General features: G+C 48.2%; 5 protein-coding genes across 5 annotated transcripts; all 5 read left to right on the forward strand.

Annotated features, from left to right (window-relative positions):
- Positions 1-313: 313 nt before the first annotated feature.
- Positions 314-3,068, forward strand: LOC135572630 (mucin-2-like; the record flags this gene model as incomplete). The annotated part of the gene is made up of 3 exons (XM_065021055.1): positions 314-1,238; positions 1,476-2,396; positions 2,509-3,068. Coding segments are annotated over 3 exons (2,406 nt in total), but the record flags the coding sequence as incomplete, so codon positions are not given.
- A 477-nt stretch (positions 3,069-3,545) lies between these two features.
- On the forward strand, positions 3,546-4,232 carry LOC135572327 (integumentary mucin C.1-like; the record flags this gene model as incomplete). The annotated part of the gene is made up of 2 exons (XM_065020040.1): positions 3,546-3,670; positions 3,842-4,232. Coding segments are annotated over 2 exons (516 nt in total), but the record flags the coding sequence as incomplete, so codon positions are not given.
- A 500-nt stretch (positions 4,233-4,732) lies between these two features.
- On the forward strand, positions 4,733-6,233 carry LOC135572631 (mucin-2-like; the record flags this gene model as incomplete). Its single annotated transcript, XM_065021056.1, has 3 exons — positions 4,733-5,309; positions 5,685-5,899; positions 6,201-6,233. Coding segments are annotated over 3 exons (825 nt in total), but the record flags the coding sequence as incomplete, so codon positions are not given.
- Positions 6,234-6,838: 605 nt separating this feature from the next.
- LOC135572632 (mucin-2-like) lies at positions 6,839-13,451 on the forward strand (the record flags this gene model as incomplete). Its single annotated transcript, XM_065021057.1, has 5 exons — positions 6,839-7,783; positions 10,511-10,796; positions 11,622-12,116; positions 12,220-12,389; positions 12,660-13,451. Coding segments are annotated over 5 exons (2,688 nt in total), but the record flags the coding sequence as incomplete, so codon positions are not given.
- Positions 13,452-15,263: 1,812 nt separating this feature from the next.
- LOC135572633 (integumentary mucin C.1-like) lies at positions 15,264-16,980 on the forward strand (the record flags this gene model as incomplete). The annotated part of the gene is made up of 2 exons (XM_065021058.1): positions 15,264-15,851; positions 16,876-16,980. Coding segments are annotated over 2 exons (693 nt in total), but the record flags the coding sequence as incomplete, so codon positions are not given.
- Positions 16,981-17,246: the final 266 nt, after the last annotated feature.

Raw genomic sequence — 17,246 nt, forward strand, 5'->3', positions numbered from 1 at the left:
GACAACCACAACAACAGCACCTCCAACAACTCCCACAACAACTGCAGCTCCTACAACAGCTTTAGCATCTACGACAACCACTGCAGCCCTAACAACAACAACTGCTGCTCCTATGACCACTACAGCTCCAGAACCTATTACGACAACCACTGCAGCTCCTGCTACAACAACTACAACTTCAGCTCCTACGACAACCACAACAACAGCACCTCCAACAACTCCCACAACAACTGCAGCTCCTACAACAGCTTTAGCATCTACGACAACCACTGCAGCCCTAACTACAACAACTGCAGCTCCTGCTACAACAACTACAACTTCAGCTCCTACGACAACCACAACAACAGCACCTCCAACAACTCCCACAACAACTGCAGCTCCTACAACAGCTTTAGCATCTACGACAACCACCGCAGCCTTAACTACATTAACTGCTGCTCCTACGACCACTGTAACTCCACAACCTACTACAACAACTACAACTTCAGCTCCTACGACAACCACAACAACAGCACCTACTACAACACCTGTAGTTCCTACAACCACTCCACCTGCTGTACTTACTACAACAATCACAACTACAGCTCCTGATACAACAACATTAACTTCTACGTCAACCACAGCAGCTCCCTCTGCGACAACCACTGCAGCTCTAACTACAACAACTGCTGCTCCAACGACCACTACAACTCCAGAACCTATTACGACAACCACTGCAGCTCCTGCTACAACAACTACAACTTCAGCTCCTACGACAACCACAACAACAGCACCTCCAACAACTGTAGCTCCCACGATAACTGCAGCTCCTACAACAGCTTTAGCATCTACGACAACCACTGCAGCCCTAACAACAACAACTGCTGCTCCTATGACCACTACAGCTCCAGAACCTATTACGACAACCACTGCAGCTCCTGCTACAACAACTACAACTTCAGCTCCTACGACAACCACAACAACAGCACCTCCAACAACTCCCACAACAACTGCAGCTCCTACAACAGCTTTAGCATCTACGACAACCACTGCAGCCCTAACTACAACAACTGCAGCTCCTGCTACAACAACTACAACTTCAGCTCCTACGACAACCACAACAACAGCACCTCCAACAACTCCCACAACAACTGCAGCTCCTACAAAAGCTTTAGCATCTACGATAACCACTGCAGCCTTAACTACAACAACTGATGCTCCTACGACCACTGTAACTCCACAACCTACTACGACAACCAGTGATGCTCCTACTACAACAACTGCTGTTCTAACGACCACAGTGACTGCAGCACCTTCTACAATAACTACAACTTCAGCTCCAATGACAACCACAACAACAGCACCTACATCAACTGTAGCTCCCACGACAACTGCAGCTCCTACAACAGCTTTAGCATCTACGACAACCACTGTAGCCCTAACTACAACAACTACAGCTCCTGATACAACAACTTTAACTTCTACGTCAACCACAGCAGCTGCCTCTGCGACAACCACTGCAGCTCTAACTACAACAACTGCTGCTCCAACGACCACTACAACTCCAGAACCTATTACGACAACCACTGCAGCTCCTGCTACAACTACAACTTCAGCTCCTACGACAACCACAACAACAGCACCTCCAACAACTGTAGCTCCCACGATAACTGCAGCTCCTACAACAGCTTTAGCATCTACGACAACCACTGTAGCCCTAACTACAACAGCACCTACATCAACTGTAGCTCCCACAACAACTGCAGCTCCTACAACAGCTTTAGCATCTACGACAACCACTGCAGCCCTAACTACAACAACTGCTGCTCCTACGACCACTGTAAATCCACAACCTACTACGACAACCAGTGCAGCTCCTACTACAACAACTGCTGTTCTAACGACCACAGTGACTGCAGCACCTTCTACAATAACTACAACTTCAGCTCCAATGACAACCACAACAACAGCACCTACATCAACTGTAGCTCCCACGACAACTGCAGCTCCTACAACAGCTTTAGCATCTACGACAACCACTGTAGCCCTAACTACAACAACTACAGCTCCTGATACAACAACTTTAACTTCTACGTCAACCACAGCAGCTGCCTCTGCGACAACCACTGCAGCTCTAACTACAACAACTGCTGCTCCAACGACCACTACAACTCCAGAACCTATTACGACAACCACTGCAGCTCCTGCTACAACAACTACAACTTCAGCTCCTACGACAACCACAACAACAGCACCTCCAACAACTGTAGCTCCCACGATAACTGCAGCTCCTACAACAGCTTTAGCATCTACGACAACCACTGCAGCCCTAACTACAACAACTGCTGCTCCTACGACCACTGTAACTCCACAACCTACTACAACAACTACAACTTCAGCTCCTACGACAACCACAACAACAGCACCTACTACAACACCTGTAGTTCCTACAACCACTCCACCTGCTGTACTTACTACAACAATCACAACTACAGCTCCTGATACAACAACATTAACTTCCAACCACAGCAGCTGCCTCTGCGACAACCACTGCAGCTCTAACTACAACAACTGCTGCTCCAACGACCACTACAACTCCAGAACCTATTACGACAACCACTGCAGCTCCTGCTACAACAACTACAACTTCAGCTCCTACGACAACCACAACAACAGCACCTCCAACAACTCCCACAACAACTGCAGCTCCTACAACAGCTTTAGCATCTACGACAACCACTGCAGCCTTAACTACAACAACTGCTGCTCCTACGACCACTGCAACTCCACAACCTACTACAACAACTACAACTTCAGCTCCTACGACAACCACAACAACAGCACCTACTACAACACCTGTAGTTCCTACAACCACTCCACCTGCTGTACTTACTACAACAATCACAACTACAGCTCCTGATACAACAACTTTAACTTCTACGTCAACCACAGCAGCTGCCTCTGCGACAACCACTGCAGCTCTAACTACAACAACTGCTGCTCCAACGACCACTACAACTCCAGAACCTATTACGACAACCACTGCAGCTCCTGCTACAACAACTACAACTTCAGCTCCTACGACAACCACAACAACAGCACCTCCAACAACTGTAGCTCCCACGATAACTGCAGCTCCTACAACAGCTTTAGCATCTACGACAACCACTGTAGCCCTAACTACAACAACTGCAGCTCCTGCTACAACAACTACAACTTCAGCTCCTACGACAACCACAACAACAGCACCTACATCAACTGTAGCTCCCACGACAACTGCAGCTCCTACAACAGCTTTAGCATCTACGACAACCACCGCAGCCTTAACTACATTAACTGCTGCTCCTACGACCACTGCAACTCCACAACCTACTACAACAACTACAACTTCAGCTCCTACGACAACCACAACAACAGCACCTACTACAACACCTGTAGTTCCTACAACCACTCCACCTGCTGTACTTACTACAACAATCACAACTACAGCTCCTGATACAACAACATTAACTTCTACGTCAACCACAGCAGCTCCCTCTGCGACAACCACTGCAGCTCTAACTACAACAACTGCTGCTCCAACGACCACTACAACTCCAGAACCTATTACGACAACCACTGCAGCTCCTGCTACAACAACTACAACTTCAGCTCCTACGACAACCACAACAACAGCACCTCCAACAACTGTAGCTCCCACGATAACTGCAGCTCCTACAACAGCTTTAGCATCTACGACAACCACTGCAGCCCTAACAACAACTGCTGCTCCTAGACCACTAAGCTCCAGAACCTAACACAACCACTGCAGCTCCTGCTACAACAACTACAACTTCAGCTCCTACGACAACCACAACAACAGCACCTCATCAACAACTCCCACAACAACTGCAGCTCCTACAACAGCTTTAGCATCTACGACAACCACTGCAGCCTTAACTACAACAACTGCTGCTCCTACGACCACTGCAACTCCACAACCTACTACAACAACTACAACTTCAGCTCCTACGACAACCACAACAACAGCACCTACTACAACACCTGTAGTTCCTACAACCACTCCACCTGCTGTACTTACTACAACAATCACAACTACAGCTCCTGATACAACAACTTTAACTTCTACGTCAACCACAGCAGCTGCCTCTGCGACAACCACTGCAGCTCTAACTACAACAACTGCTGCTCCAACGACCACTACAACTCCAGAACCTATTACGACAACCACTGCAGCTCCTGCTACAACAACTACAACTTCAGCTCCTACGACAACCACAACAACAGCACCTCCAACAACTGTAGCTCCCACGATAACTGCAGCTCCTACAACAGCTTTAGCATCTACGACAACCACTGTAGCCCTAACTACAACAACTGCAGCTCCTGCTACAACAACTACAACTTCAGCTCCTAGACAACCACAACAACAGCACCTACATCAACTGTAGCTCCCACGACAACTGCAGCTCCTACAACAGCTTTAGCATCTACGACAACCACCGCAGCCTTAACTACATTAACTGCTGCTCCTACGACCACTGTAACTCCACAACCTACTACAACAACTACAACTTCAGCTCCTACGACAACCACAACAACAGCACCTACTACAACACCTGTAGTTCCTACAACCACTCCACCTGCTGTACTTACTACAACAATCACAACTACAGCTCCTGATACAACAACATTAACTTCTTCGTCAACCACAGCAGCTCCCTCTGCGACAACCACTGCAGCTCTAACTACAACAACTGCTGCTCCAACGACCACTACAACTCCAGAACCTATTACGACAACCACTGCAGCTCCTGCTACAACAACTACAACTTCAGCTCCTACGACAACCACAACAACAGCACCTCCAACAACTGTAGCTCCCACGATAACTGCAGCTCCTACAACAGCTTTAACATCTACGACAACCACTGCAGCCCTAACAACAACAACTGCTGCTCCTATGACCACTACAGCTCCAGAACCTATTACGACAACCACTGCAGCTCCTGCTACAACAACTACAACTTCAGCTCCTACGACAACCACAACAACAGCACCTCCAACAACTCCCACAACAACTGCAGCTCCTACAACAGCTTTAGCATCTATGACAACCACTGCAGCCCTAACTACAACAACTGCAGCTCCTGCTACAACAACTACAACTTCAGCTCCTACGACAACCACAACAACAGCACCTCCAACAACTCCCACAACAACTGCAGCTCCTACAACAGCTTTAGCATCTACGACAACCACTGCAGCCTTAACTACAACAACTGCTGCTCCTACGACCACTGTAACTCCACAACCTACTACGACAACCAGTGCAGCTCCTACTACAACAACTGCTGTTCTAACTACAGCACCTTCTACAATAACTACAACTTCAGCTCCTATGAAACCACAACAACAGCACCTACATCAACTGTAGCTCCCACGACAACTGCAGCTCCTACAACAGCTTTAGCATCTAACGACAACCACTGCAGCCCTAACTACAACAACTGCTGAACCTACGACCACTGCACTGCAGCAACCTACTACAACAACTACAACTTCAGCTCCTACGACAACCACAACAACAGCACCTACTACAACACCTGTAGTTCCTACAACCACTCCACCTACTGTACTTACTACAACAATCACAACTACAGCTCCTGATACAACAACTTTAACTTCTACGTCAACCACAGCAGCTGCCTCTGCGACAACCACTGCAGCTCTAACTACAACAACTGCTGCTCCAACGACCACTACAACTCCAGAACCTATTACGACAACCACTGCAGCTCCTGCTACAACAACTACAACTTCAGCTCCTACGACAACCACAACAACAGCACCTCCAACAACTGTAGCTCCCACGATAACTGCAGCTCCTACAACAGCTTTAGCATCTACGACAACCACTGTAGCCCTAACTACAACAGCACCTACATCAACTGTAGCTCCCACAACAACTGCAGCTCCTACAACAGCTTTAGCATCTACGACAACCACTGCAGCCCTAACTACAACAACTGCTGCTCCTACGACCACTGCAACTCCACAACCTACTACAACAACTACAACTTCAGCTCCTACGACAACCACAACAACAGCACCTACTACAACACCTGTAGTTCCTACAACCACTCCACCTGCTGTACTTACTACAACAATCACAACTACAGCTCCTGATACAACAACTTTAACTTCTACGTCAACCACAGCAGCTGCCTCTGCGACAACCACTGCAGCTCTAACTACAACAACTGCTGCTCCAACGACCACTACAACTCCAGAACCTATTACGACAACCACTGCAGCTCCTGCTACAACAACTACAACTTCAGCTCCTACGACAACCACAACAACAGCACCTCCAACAACTCCCACAACAACTGCAGCTCCTACAACAGCTTTAGCATCTACGACAACCACTGCAGCCCTAACTAAACAACTGCAGCTCCTGCTACAACAACTACAACTTCAGCTCCTTCCAACAACTCCCACAACAACTGCAGCTCCTACAACAGCTTTACATCTACGACAACCACTGCAGCCTAACAACAACAACTGCTGCTCCTATGACCACTACAGCTCCAGAACCTATTACGACAACCACTGCAGCTCCTGCTACAACAACTACAACTTCAGCTCCTACGACAACCACAACAACAGCACCTCCAACAACTCCCACAACAACTGCAGCTCCTACAACAGCTTTAGCATCTACAACCACTGCAGCAACCAACTGCAGACCACTAAGCTCCAGAACCTAACAACCACTGCAGCTCCTGCTACAACAACTACAACTTCAGCTCCTATGACAACCACAACAACAGCACCTCCAACAACTCCCACAACAACTGCAGCTCCTACAACAGCTTTAGCATCTACGACAACCACTGCAGCCTTAACTACAACAACTGCTGCTCCTACGACCACTGTAACTCCACAACCTACTACAACAACTACAACTTCAGCTCCTACGACAACCACAACAACAGCACCTACTACAACACCTGTAGTTCCTACAACCACTCCACCTGCTGTACTTACTACAACAATCACAACTACAGCTCCTGATACAACAACATTAACTTCTACGTCAACCACAGCAGCTCCCTCTGCGACAACCACTGCAGCTCTAACTACAACAACTGCTGCTCCAACGACCACTACAACTCCAGAACCTATTACGACAACCACTGCAGCTCCTGCTACAACAACTACAACTTCAGCTCCTGCTACAACAACTACAACTTCAGCTCCTACGACAACCACAACAACAGCACCTCCAACAACTGTAGCTCCCACGATAACTGCAGCTCCTACAACAGCTTTAGCATCTATGACAACCACTGCAGCCCTAACAACAACAACTGCTGCTCCTATGACCACTACAGCTCCAGAACCTATTACGACAACCACTGCAGCTCCTGCTACAACAACTACAACTTCAGCTCCTACGACAACCACAACAACAGCACCTCCAACAACTCCCACAACAACTGCAGCTCCTACAACAGCTTTAGCATCTACGACAACCACTGCAGCCCTAACTACAACAACTGCAGCTCCTGCTACAACAACTACAACTTCAGCTCCTACGACAACCACAACAACAGCACCTCCAACAACTCCCACAACAACTGCAGCTCCTACAACAGCTTTAGCATCTACGACAACCACTGCAGCCTTAACTACAACAACTGCTGCTCCTACGACCACTGTAACTCCACAACCTACTACAACAACTACAACTTCAGCTCCTACGACAACCACAACAACAGCACCTACTACAACACCTGTAGTTCCTACAACCACTCCACCTGCTGTACTTACTACAACAATCACAACTACAGCTCCTGATACAACAACTTTAACTTCTCGTCAACCACAGCAGCTGCCTCTGCGACAACCACTGCAGCTCTAACTACAACAACTGCTGCTCCAACGACCACTACAACTCCAGAACCTATTACGACAACCACTGCAGCTCCTGCTACAACAACTACAACTTCAGCTCCTACGACAACCACAACAACAGCACCTCCAACAACTGTAGCTCCCACGATAACTGCAGCTCCTACAACAGCTTTAGCATCTACGACAACCACTGTAGCCCTAACTACAACAACTGCAGCTCCTGCTACAACAACTACAACTTCAGATCCTACGACAACCACAACAACAGCACCTACATCAACTGTAGCTCCCACGACAACTGCAGCTCCTACAACAGCTTTAGCATCTACGACAACCACTGCAGCCCCAACTACAACAACTGCTGCTCCTACGACCACTGCAACTCCAACCAACTTCAGCTCCTACGACAACTACAAACCACCCTACTACAACCTTACTACAACAACTACAACTTCAGCTCCTACGACAACCACAACAACAGCACCTCTACAACCACTGCAGCTGTAACTCCAACAACTGCTGCTCCACCCAACTGCAGCACAACCTACAACTTTTACAACAGCTTTAGCCTCTACGACAACCACTGCAGCTCTAACACAACAACTGCTGCTCCAACGACCACTACAGCTCCAGAACCTATAACTGCAGCTCCTACGACCACTAACCACTGCAGCTCCTGCTACAACAACTACAACTTCAGCTCCTACGACAACCACAACAACAGCACCTCCAACAACTGTAGCTCCCACAACAACTGCAGCTCCTACAACAGCTTTAGCATCTACGACAACCACTGCAGCCCTAACTACAACAACTGCTGCTCCTACGACCACTGCAACTCCAACCAACCCCTACAACAACTACAACTTCAGCTCCTACGACAACCACAACAACAGCACCTCTACAACAACTGTAGTTCCTACAACACTCCACCTGCTGTACTTAACAACAATCACAACTACAGCTCCTGACAACAACTTTAACTTTAGCATCCTACGACAACCACTGCAGCTCTAACTACAACAACTGCTGCTCCAACGACCACTACAGCTCCAGAACCTATTACGACAACCACTGCAGCTCCTGCTACAACAACTACAACTTCAGCTCCTACGACAACCACAACAACAGCACCTCCAACAACTCCCACAACAACTGCAGCTCCTACAACAGCTTTAGCATCTACGACAACCACTGCAGCCCTAACAACAACAACTGCAGCTCCTATGACCACTTTACATCTCCAGAACCTATTACAACAACCACTGCAGCTCCTGCTACAACAACTACAACTTCAGCTCCTACGACAACCACAACAACAGCACCTCCAACAACTCCCACAACAACTGCAGCTCCTACAACAGCTTTAGCATCTACGACAACCACTGCAGCCCCAACTACAACAACTGCTGCTCCTACGACCACTGCAACTCCACAACCTACTACAACAACTACAACTTCAGCTCCTACGACAACCACAACAACAGCACCTACTACAACACCTGTAGTTCCTACAACCACTCCACCTGCTGTACTTACTACAACAATCACAACTACAGCTCCTGATACAACAACTTTAACTTCTACGTCACAGCAGCTGCCTCTGCGACAACCACTGCAGCTCTAACTACAACAACTGCTGCTCCAACGACCACTACAACTCCAGAACCTATTACGACAACCACTGCAGCTCCTGCTACAACAACTACAACTTCAGCTCCTACGACAACCACAACAACAGCACCTCCAACAACTCCCACAACAACTGCAGCTCCTACAACAGCTTTAGCATCTACGACAACCACTGCAGCCCTAACTACAACAACTGCAGCTCCTGCTACAACAACTACAACTTCAGCTCCTACGACAACCACAACAACAGCACCTCCAACAACTCCCACAACAACTGCAGCTCCTACAACAGCTTTAGCATCTACGACAACCACTGCAGCCTAACTACAACAACTGCTGCTCCTACGACCACTGCAACTCCACAACCTACTACAACAACTACAACTTCAGCTCCTACGACAACCACAACAACAGTACCTACTACAACACCTGTAGTTCCTACAACCACTCACCTGCTGTACTTACTACAACAATCACAACTACAGCTCCTGATACAACAACTTTAACTTCTCCTCAACCACAGCAGCTGCCTCTGCGACAAACACTGCAGCTCTAACTACAACAACTGCTGCTCCAACGACCACTACAACTCCAGAACCTATTACGACAACCACTGCAGCTCCTGCTACAACAACTACAACTTCAGCTCCTACGACAACCACAACAACAGCACCTCCAACAACTGTAGCTCCCACGATAACTGCAGCTCCTACAACAGCTTTAGCATCTACGACAACCACTGCAGCCCTAACAACAACAACTGCTGCTCCTATGACCACTACAGCTCCAGAACCTATTACGACAACCACTGCAGCTCCTGCTACAACAACTACAACTTCAGCTCCTACGACAACCACAACAACAGCACCTCCAACAACTCCCACAACAACTGCAGCTCCTACAACAGCTTTAGCATCTACGACAACCACTGCAGCCCTAACAACAACAACTGCAGCTCCTGCAACCACAACAACAGCACAACAACTACAACTTCAGCTCCTACGACAACCACTGCAAACAACAACTGCACTCCTCCAACAACTGTAGATCTCCAACCACAACAACAGCACCTGCTCCCACGAGCTCCTACAACAGCTTTAGCATCTACGACAACCACTGCAGCCCCAACTACAACAACTGCTGCTCCTACGACCACTGCAACTCCACAACCTACTACAACAACTACAACTTCAGCTCCTACGACAACCACAACAACAGCACCTACTACAACACCTGTAGTTCCTACAACCACTCCACCTGCTGTACTTACTACAACAATCACAACTACAGCTCCTGATACAACAACTTTAACTTCTCGTCAACCACAGCAGCTGCCTCTGCGACAACCACTGCAGCTCTAACTACAACAACTGCTGCTCCAACGACCACTACAACTCCAGAACCTATTACGACAACCACTGCAGCTCCTGCTACAACAACTACAACTTCAGCTCCTACGACAACCACAACAACAGCACCTCCAACAACTGTAGCTCCCACGATAACTGCAGCTCCTACAACAGCTTTAGCATCTACGACAACCACTGCAGCCCTAACAACAACAACTGCTGCTCCTATGACCACTACAGCTCCAGAACCTATTACGACAACCACTGCAGCTCCTGCTACAACAACTACAACTTCAGCTCCTACGACAACCACAACAACAGCACCTCCAACAACTCCCACAACAACTGCAGCTCCTACAACAGCTTTAGCATCTACGACAACCACTGCAGCCCTAACTACAACAACTGCAGCTCCTGCTACAACAACTACAACTTCAGCTCCTACGACAACCACAACAACAGCACCTCCAACAACTCCCACAACAACTGCTGCTCCTACAACAGCTTTAGCATCTACGACAACCACTGCAACCTTAACTACAACAACTGCTGCTCCTACGACCACTGTAACTCCACAACCTACTACAACAACTACAACTTCAGCTCCTACGACAACCACAACAACAGTACCTACTACAACACCTGTAGTTCCTACAACCACTCCACCTGCTGTACTTACTACAACAATCACAACTACAGCTCCTGATACAACAACTTTAACTTCTACGTCAACCACAGCAGCTGCCTCTGCGACAAACACTGCAGCTCTAACTACAACAACTGCTGCTCCAACGACCACTACAACTCCAGAACCTATTACGACAACCACTGCAGCTCCTGCTACAACAACTACAACTTCAGCTCCTACGACAACCACAACAACAGCACCTCCAACAACTGTAGCTCCCACGATAACTGCAGCTCCTACAACAGCTTTAGCATCTACGACAACCACTGCAGCCCTAACAACAACAACTGCTGCTCCTATGACCACTACAGCTCCAGAACCTATTACGACAACCACTGCAGCTCCTGCTACAACAACTACAACTTCAGCTCCTACGACAACCACAACAACAGCACCTCCAACAACTCCCACAACAACTGCAGCTCCTACAACAGCTTTAGCATCTACGACAACCACTGCAGCCCTAACTACAACAACTGCAGCTTCTGCAACAACAACTACAACTTCAGCTCCTACGACAACCACAACAACAGCACCTCCAACAACTCCCACAACAACTGCAGCTCCTACAACAGCTTTAGCATCTACGACAACCACTGCAGCCTTAACTACAACAACTGCTGCTCTCGACCACTGCAACTCCACAACCTACTACAACAACTACAACTTCAGCTCCTACGACAACCACAACAACAGCACCTACTACAACACCTGTAGTTCCTACAACCACTCCACCTGCTGTACTTACTACAACAATCACAACTACAGCTCCTGATACAACAACTTTAACTTCTACGTCAACCACAGCAGCTGCCTCTGCGACAACCACTGCAGCTCTAACTACAACAACTGCTGCTCCAACGACCACTACAACTCCAGAACCTATTACGACAACCACTGCAGCTCCTGCTACAACAACTACAACTTCAGCTCCTACGACAACCACAACAACAGCACCTCCAACAACTGTAGCTCCCACGATAACTGCAGCTCCTACAACAGCTTTAGCATCTACGACAACCACTGCAGCCCTAACAACAACAACTGCTGCTCCTATGACCACTACAGCTCCAGAACCTATTACGACAACCACTGCAGCTCCTGCTACAACAACTACAACTTCAGCTCCTACGACAACCACAACAACAGCACCTCCAACAACTCCCACAACAACTGCAGCTCCTACAACAGCTTTAGCATCTACGACAACCACTGCAGCCCTAACTACAACAACTGCAGCTCCTGCTACAACAACTACAACTTCAGATCCTACGACAACCACAACAACAGCACCTACATCAACTGTAGCTCCCACGACAACTGCAGCTCCTACAACAGCTTTAGCATCTACGACAACCACTGCAGCCCCAACTACAACAACTGCTGCTCCTACGACCACTGCAACTCCACAACCTACTACAACAACTACAACTTCAGCTCCTACGACAACCACAACAACAGCACCTACTACAACACCTGTAGTTCCTACAACCACTCCACCTGCTGTACTTACTACAACAATCACAACTACAGCTCCTGATACAACAACTTTAACTTCTACGTCAACCACAGCAGCTGCCTCTGCGACAACCACTGCAGCTCTAACTACAACAACTGCTGCTCCAACGACCACTACAACTCCAGAACCTATTACGACAACCACTGCAGCTCCTGCTACAACAACTACAACTTCAGCTCCTACGACAACCACAACAACAGCACCTCCAACAACTGTAGCTCCCACGATAACTGCAGCTCCTACAACAGCTTTAGCATCTACGACAACCACTGCAGCCCTAACAACAACAACTGCTGCTCCTATGACCACTACAGCTCCAGAACCTATTACGACAACCACTGCAGCTCCTGCTACAACAACTACAACTTCAGCTCCTACGACAACCACAACAACAGCACCTCCAACAACTCCCACAACAACTGCAGCTCCTACAACAGCTTTAGCATCTACGACAACCACTGCAGCCTTAACTACAACAACTGCTGCTCCTACGACCACTGTAACTCCACAACCTACTACGACAACCAGTGCAGCTCCTACGACAACCACAACAACAGCACCTACTACAACACCTGTAGTTCCTACAACCACTCCACCTGATGTACTTACTACAACAATCACAACTACAGCTCCTGATACAACAACTTTAACTTCTACGTCAACCACAGCAGCTGCCTCTGCGACAACCACTGCAGCTCTAACTACAACAACTGCTGCTCCAACGACCATTACAACTCCAGAACCTATTACGACAACCACTGCAGCTCCTGCTACAACAACTACAACTTCAGCTCCTACGACAACCACAACAACAGCACCTCCAACAACTGTAGCGCCCACGATAACTGCAGCTCCTACAACAGTTTTAGCATCTACGACAACCACTGCAGCCCTAACAGCAACAACTGCTGCTCCTATGACCACTACAGCTCCAGAACCTATTACGACAACCACTGCAGCTCCTGCTACAACAACTACAACTTCAGCTCCTACGACAACCACAACAACAGCACCTCCAACAACTGTAGTGCCCACGATAACTGCAGCTCCTACAACAGTTTTAGCATCTACGACAACCACTGCAGCCCTAACAGCAACAACTGCTGCTCCTATGACCACTACAGCTCCAGAACCTATTACGACAACCACTGCAGCTCCTGCTACAACAACTACAACTTCAGCTCCTACGACAACCACAACAACAGCACCTCCAACAACTCCCACAACAACTGCAGCTCCTACAACAGCTTTAGCATCTACAACAACCACTGCAGCCCTAATTACAACAACTGCAGCTCCTGCTACAACAACTACAACTTCAGCACCTACGACAACCACAACAACAGCACCTCCAACAACTCCCACAACAACTGCAGCTCCTACAACAGCTTTAGCATCTACGACAACCACTGCAGCCTTAACTACAACAACTGCAGCTCCTGCTACAACAACTACAACTTCAGCTCCTACGACAACCACAACAACAGCACCTCCAACAACTCCCACAACAACTGCAGCTCCTACAACAGCTTTAGCATCTACGACAACCACTGCAGCCCTAACTACAACAACTGCTGCTCCTACGACCACTGCAACTCCACAACCTACTACAACAACTACAACTTCAGCTCCTACGACAACCACAACAACAGCACCTACTACAACACCTGTAGTTCCCACAACCACTCCACCTGCTGTACTTACTACAACAATCACAACTACAGCTCCTGATACAACAACTTTAACTTCTACGTCAACCACAGCAGCTGCCTCTGCGACAACCACTGCAGCTCTAACTACAACAACTGCTGCTCCAACGACCACTACCATTCCAGAACCTATTACGACAACCACTGCAGCTCCTGATACAACAACTACAACTTCAGCTCCTACGACATCCACAACAACAGCACCTCCAACAACTCCCACAACAACTGCAGCTCCTACAACAGCTTTAGCATCTACGACAACCACTGCAGCCTTAACTACAACAACTGCTGCTCCTACGACCACTGTAACTCCACAACCTACTACGACAACCAGTGCAGCTCCTACTACAACAACTGCTGTTCTAATGACCACAGTGACTGCAGCACCTTCTACAATAACTACAACTTCAGCTCCTATGACAACCACAACAACAGCACCTCCAACAACCGCTGCTCCTACGACCACTGCAACTGCACGACCTACTACGACAACCAGTGCAGCTCTTACAACAACAACTACAACTTCAGCTCCTACGACAACCACAACAACAGCACCTCCAACAACTGTAGCTCCCACGATAACTGCAGCTCCTACAACAGCTTTAGGATCTACGACAACTACTGCAGCCCTAACACCAACAACTGCTGCTCCTACGACCACTACAGCTCCAGAACCTATTACGACAACCACTGCAGCTCCTGCTACAACAACTACAAATTCAGCTCCTACGACAACCACAACAACAGCACCTCCAACAACTGTAGCTCCCACGACAACTGCAGCTCCTACAACAGCTTTAGCATCTACGACAACCACTGCAGCCCTAGCTACAACAACTGCTGCTCCTACGACCACTGCAACTCCACAACCTACTACGACAACCAGTGCAGCTCCTACTACAACAACTACAACAACTACAACTTCAGCTCCTACGACAACCACAACAACAGCACCTCCAACAACTGCTGCTCCTACGACCACTGTGACTCCACCACCTGCTACGACAACCAGTGCAGCTCCTACTACAACAACTGCTGTTCTAACGACCACAGTGACTGCAGCACCTTCTACAATAACTACAACTTCAGCTCCTATGACAACCACAACAACAGCACCTCCAACAACTGTAGCTCCCACGATAACTGCAGCTCCTACAACAGCTTTAGCATCTACGACAACCACTTCAGCCCTAACAACAACAACTGCTGCTCCTACGACCACTACAGCTCCAGAACCTATTACGACAACCACTGCAGCTCATGCTACAACAACTACAATTTCAGCTCCTACGACAACCACAACAACAGCACCTCCAACAACTGCTGCTCCTACGACCACTGTAACTCCACAACCTACTACGACAACCAGTGCAGCTCCTACTACAACAACTGCTGTTATAACGACCACAGTGACTGCAGCACCTTCTACAATAACTACAACTTCAGCTCATACGACAACCACAACAACAGCACCTCCAACAACTGCTGCTCCTACGACCACTGCAACTGCACGACCTACTACGACAACCAGTGCAGCTCTTACTACAACAACTACAACTTCAGCTCCTACGACAACCACAACAACAGCACCTCCAACAACTGTAGCTCCCACGATAACTGCAGCTCCTACAACAGCTTTAGGATCTACGACAACTACTGCAGCCCTAACACCAACAACTGCTGCTCCTACGACCACTACAGCTCCAGAACCTATTACGACAACCACTGCAGCTCCTGCTAAAACAACTACAACTTCAGCTCCTACGACAACCACAACAACAGCACATCCATCAACTGTAGCTCCCACGACAACTGCAGCTCCTACAACAACTGCTGCTCCTACGACCACTGCAACTCCACAACCTACTACGACAACCAGTGCAGCTCCTACTACAACAACTGCTGTTCTAACGACCACAGTGACTGCAGCACCTTCTACAATAACTACAACTTCAGCTCCTACGACAACAACAACTGTAGCTCCCACGACAACTGCAGTTCCTACAACAGCTTTAGCATCTACGACAACCACTGCAGCCCTAACAACAACAACTGCTGCTCCTACGACCACTACAGCTCCAGAACCTATTACGACAACCACTGCAGCTCCTGCAACAACAACTACGACTTCAGCTCCTACGACAACCAGTGCAGCTCCTACCACAACAACTGCTGTTCTAACGACCACAGTGACTGCAGCACCTTCTACAATAACTACAACTTCAGCTCCTACGACAACCACAACAACAACTGTAGCTCCCACGACAACTGCAGCTCCTACAACAGCTTTAGCATCTACGACAACCACTGCAGCACTAACAACAACAACTGCTGTTCCTACGACCAATACAGCTCCAGAACCTATTACGACAACCATTGCAGCTCCTGCTACAACACTTACAACTTCAGCTCCTACGACAACCACAGCAACAGCACCTCCAACAACT

Source organism: Oncorhynchus nerka, linkage group LG7 (assembly GCF_034236695.1).
Source record: "Oncorhynchus nerka isolate Pitt River linkage group LG7, Oner_Uvic_2.0, whole genome shotgun sequence".
Classification (NCBI taxonomy): domain Eukaryota; kingdom Metazoa; phylum Chordata; class Actinopteri; order Salmoniformes; family Salmonidae; genus Oncorhynchus; species Oncorhynchus nerka.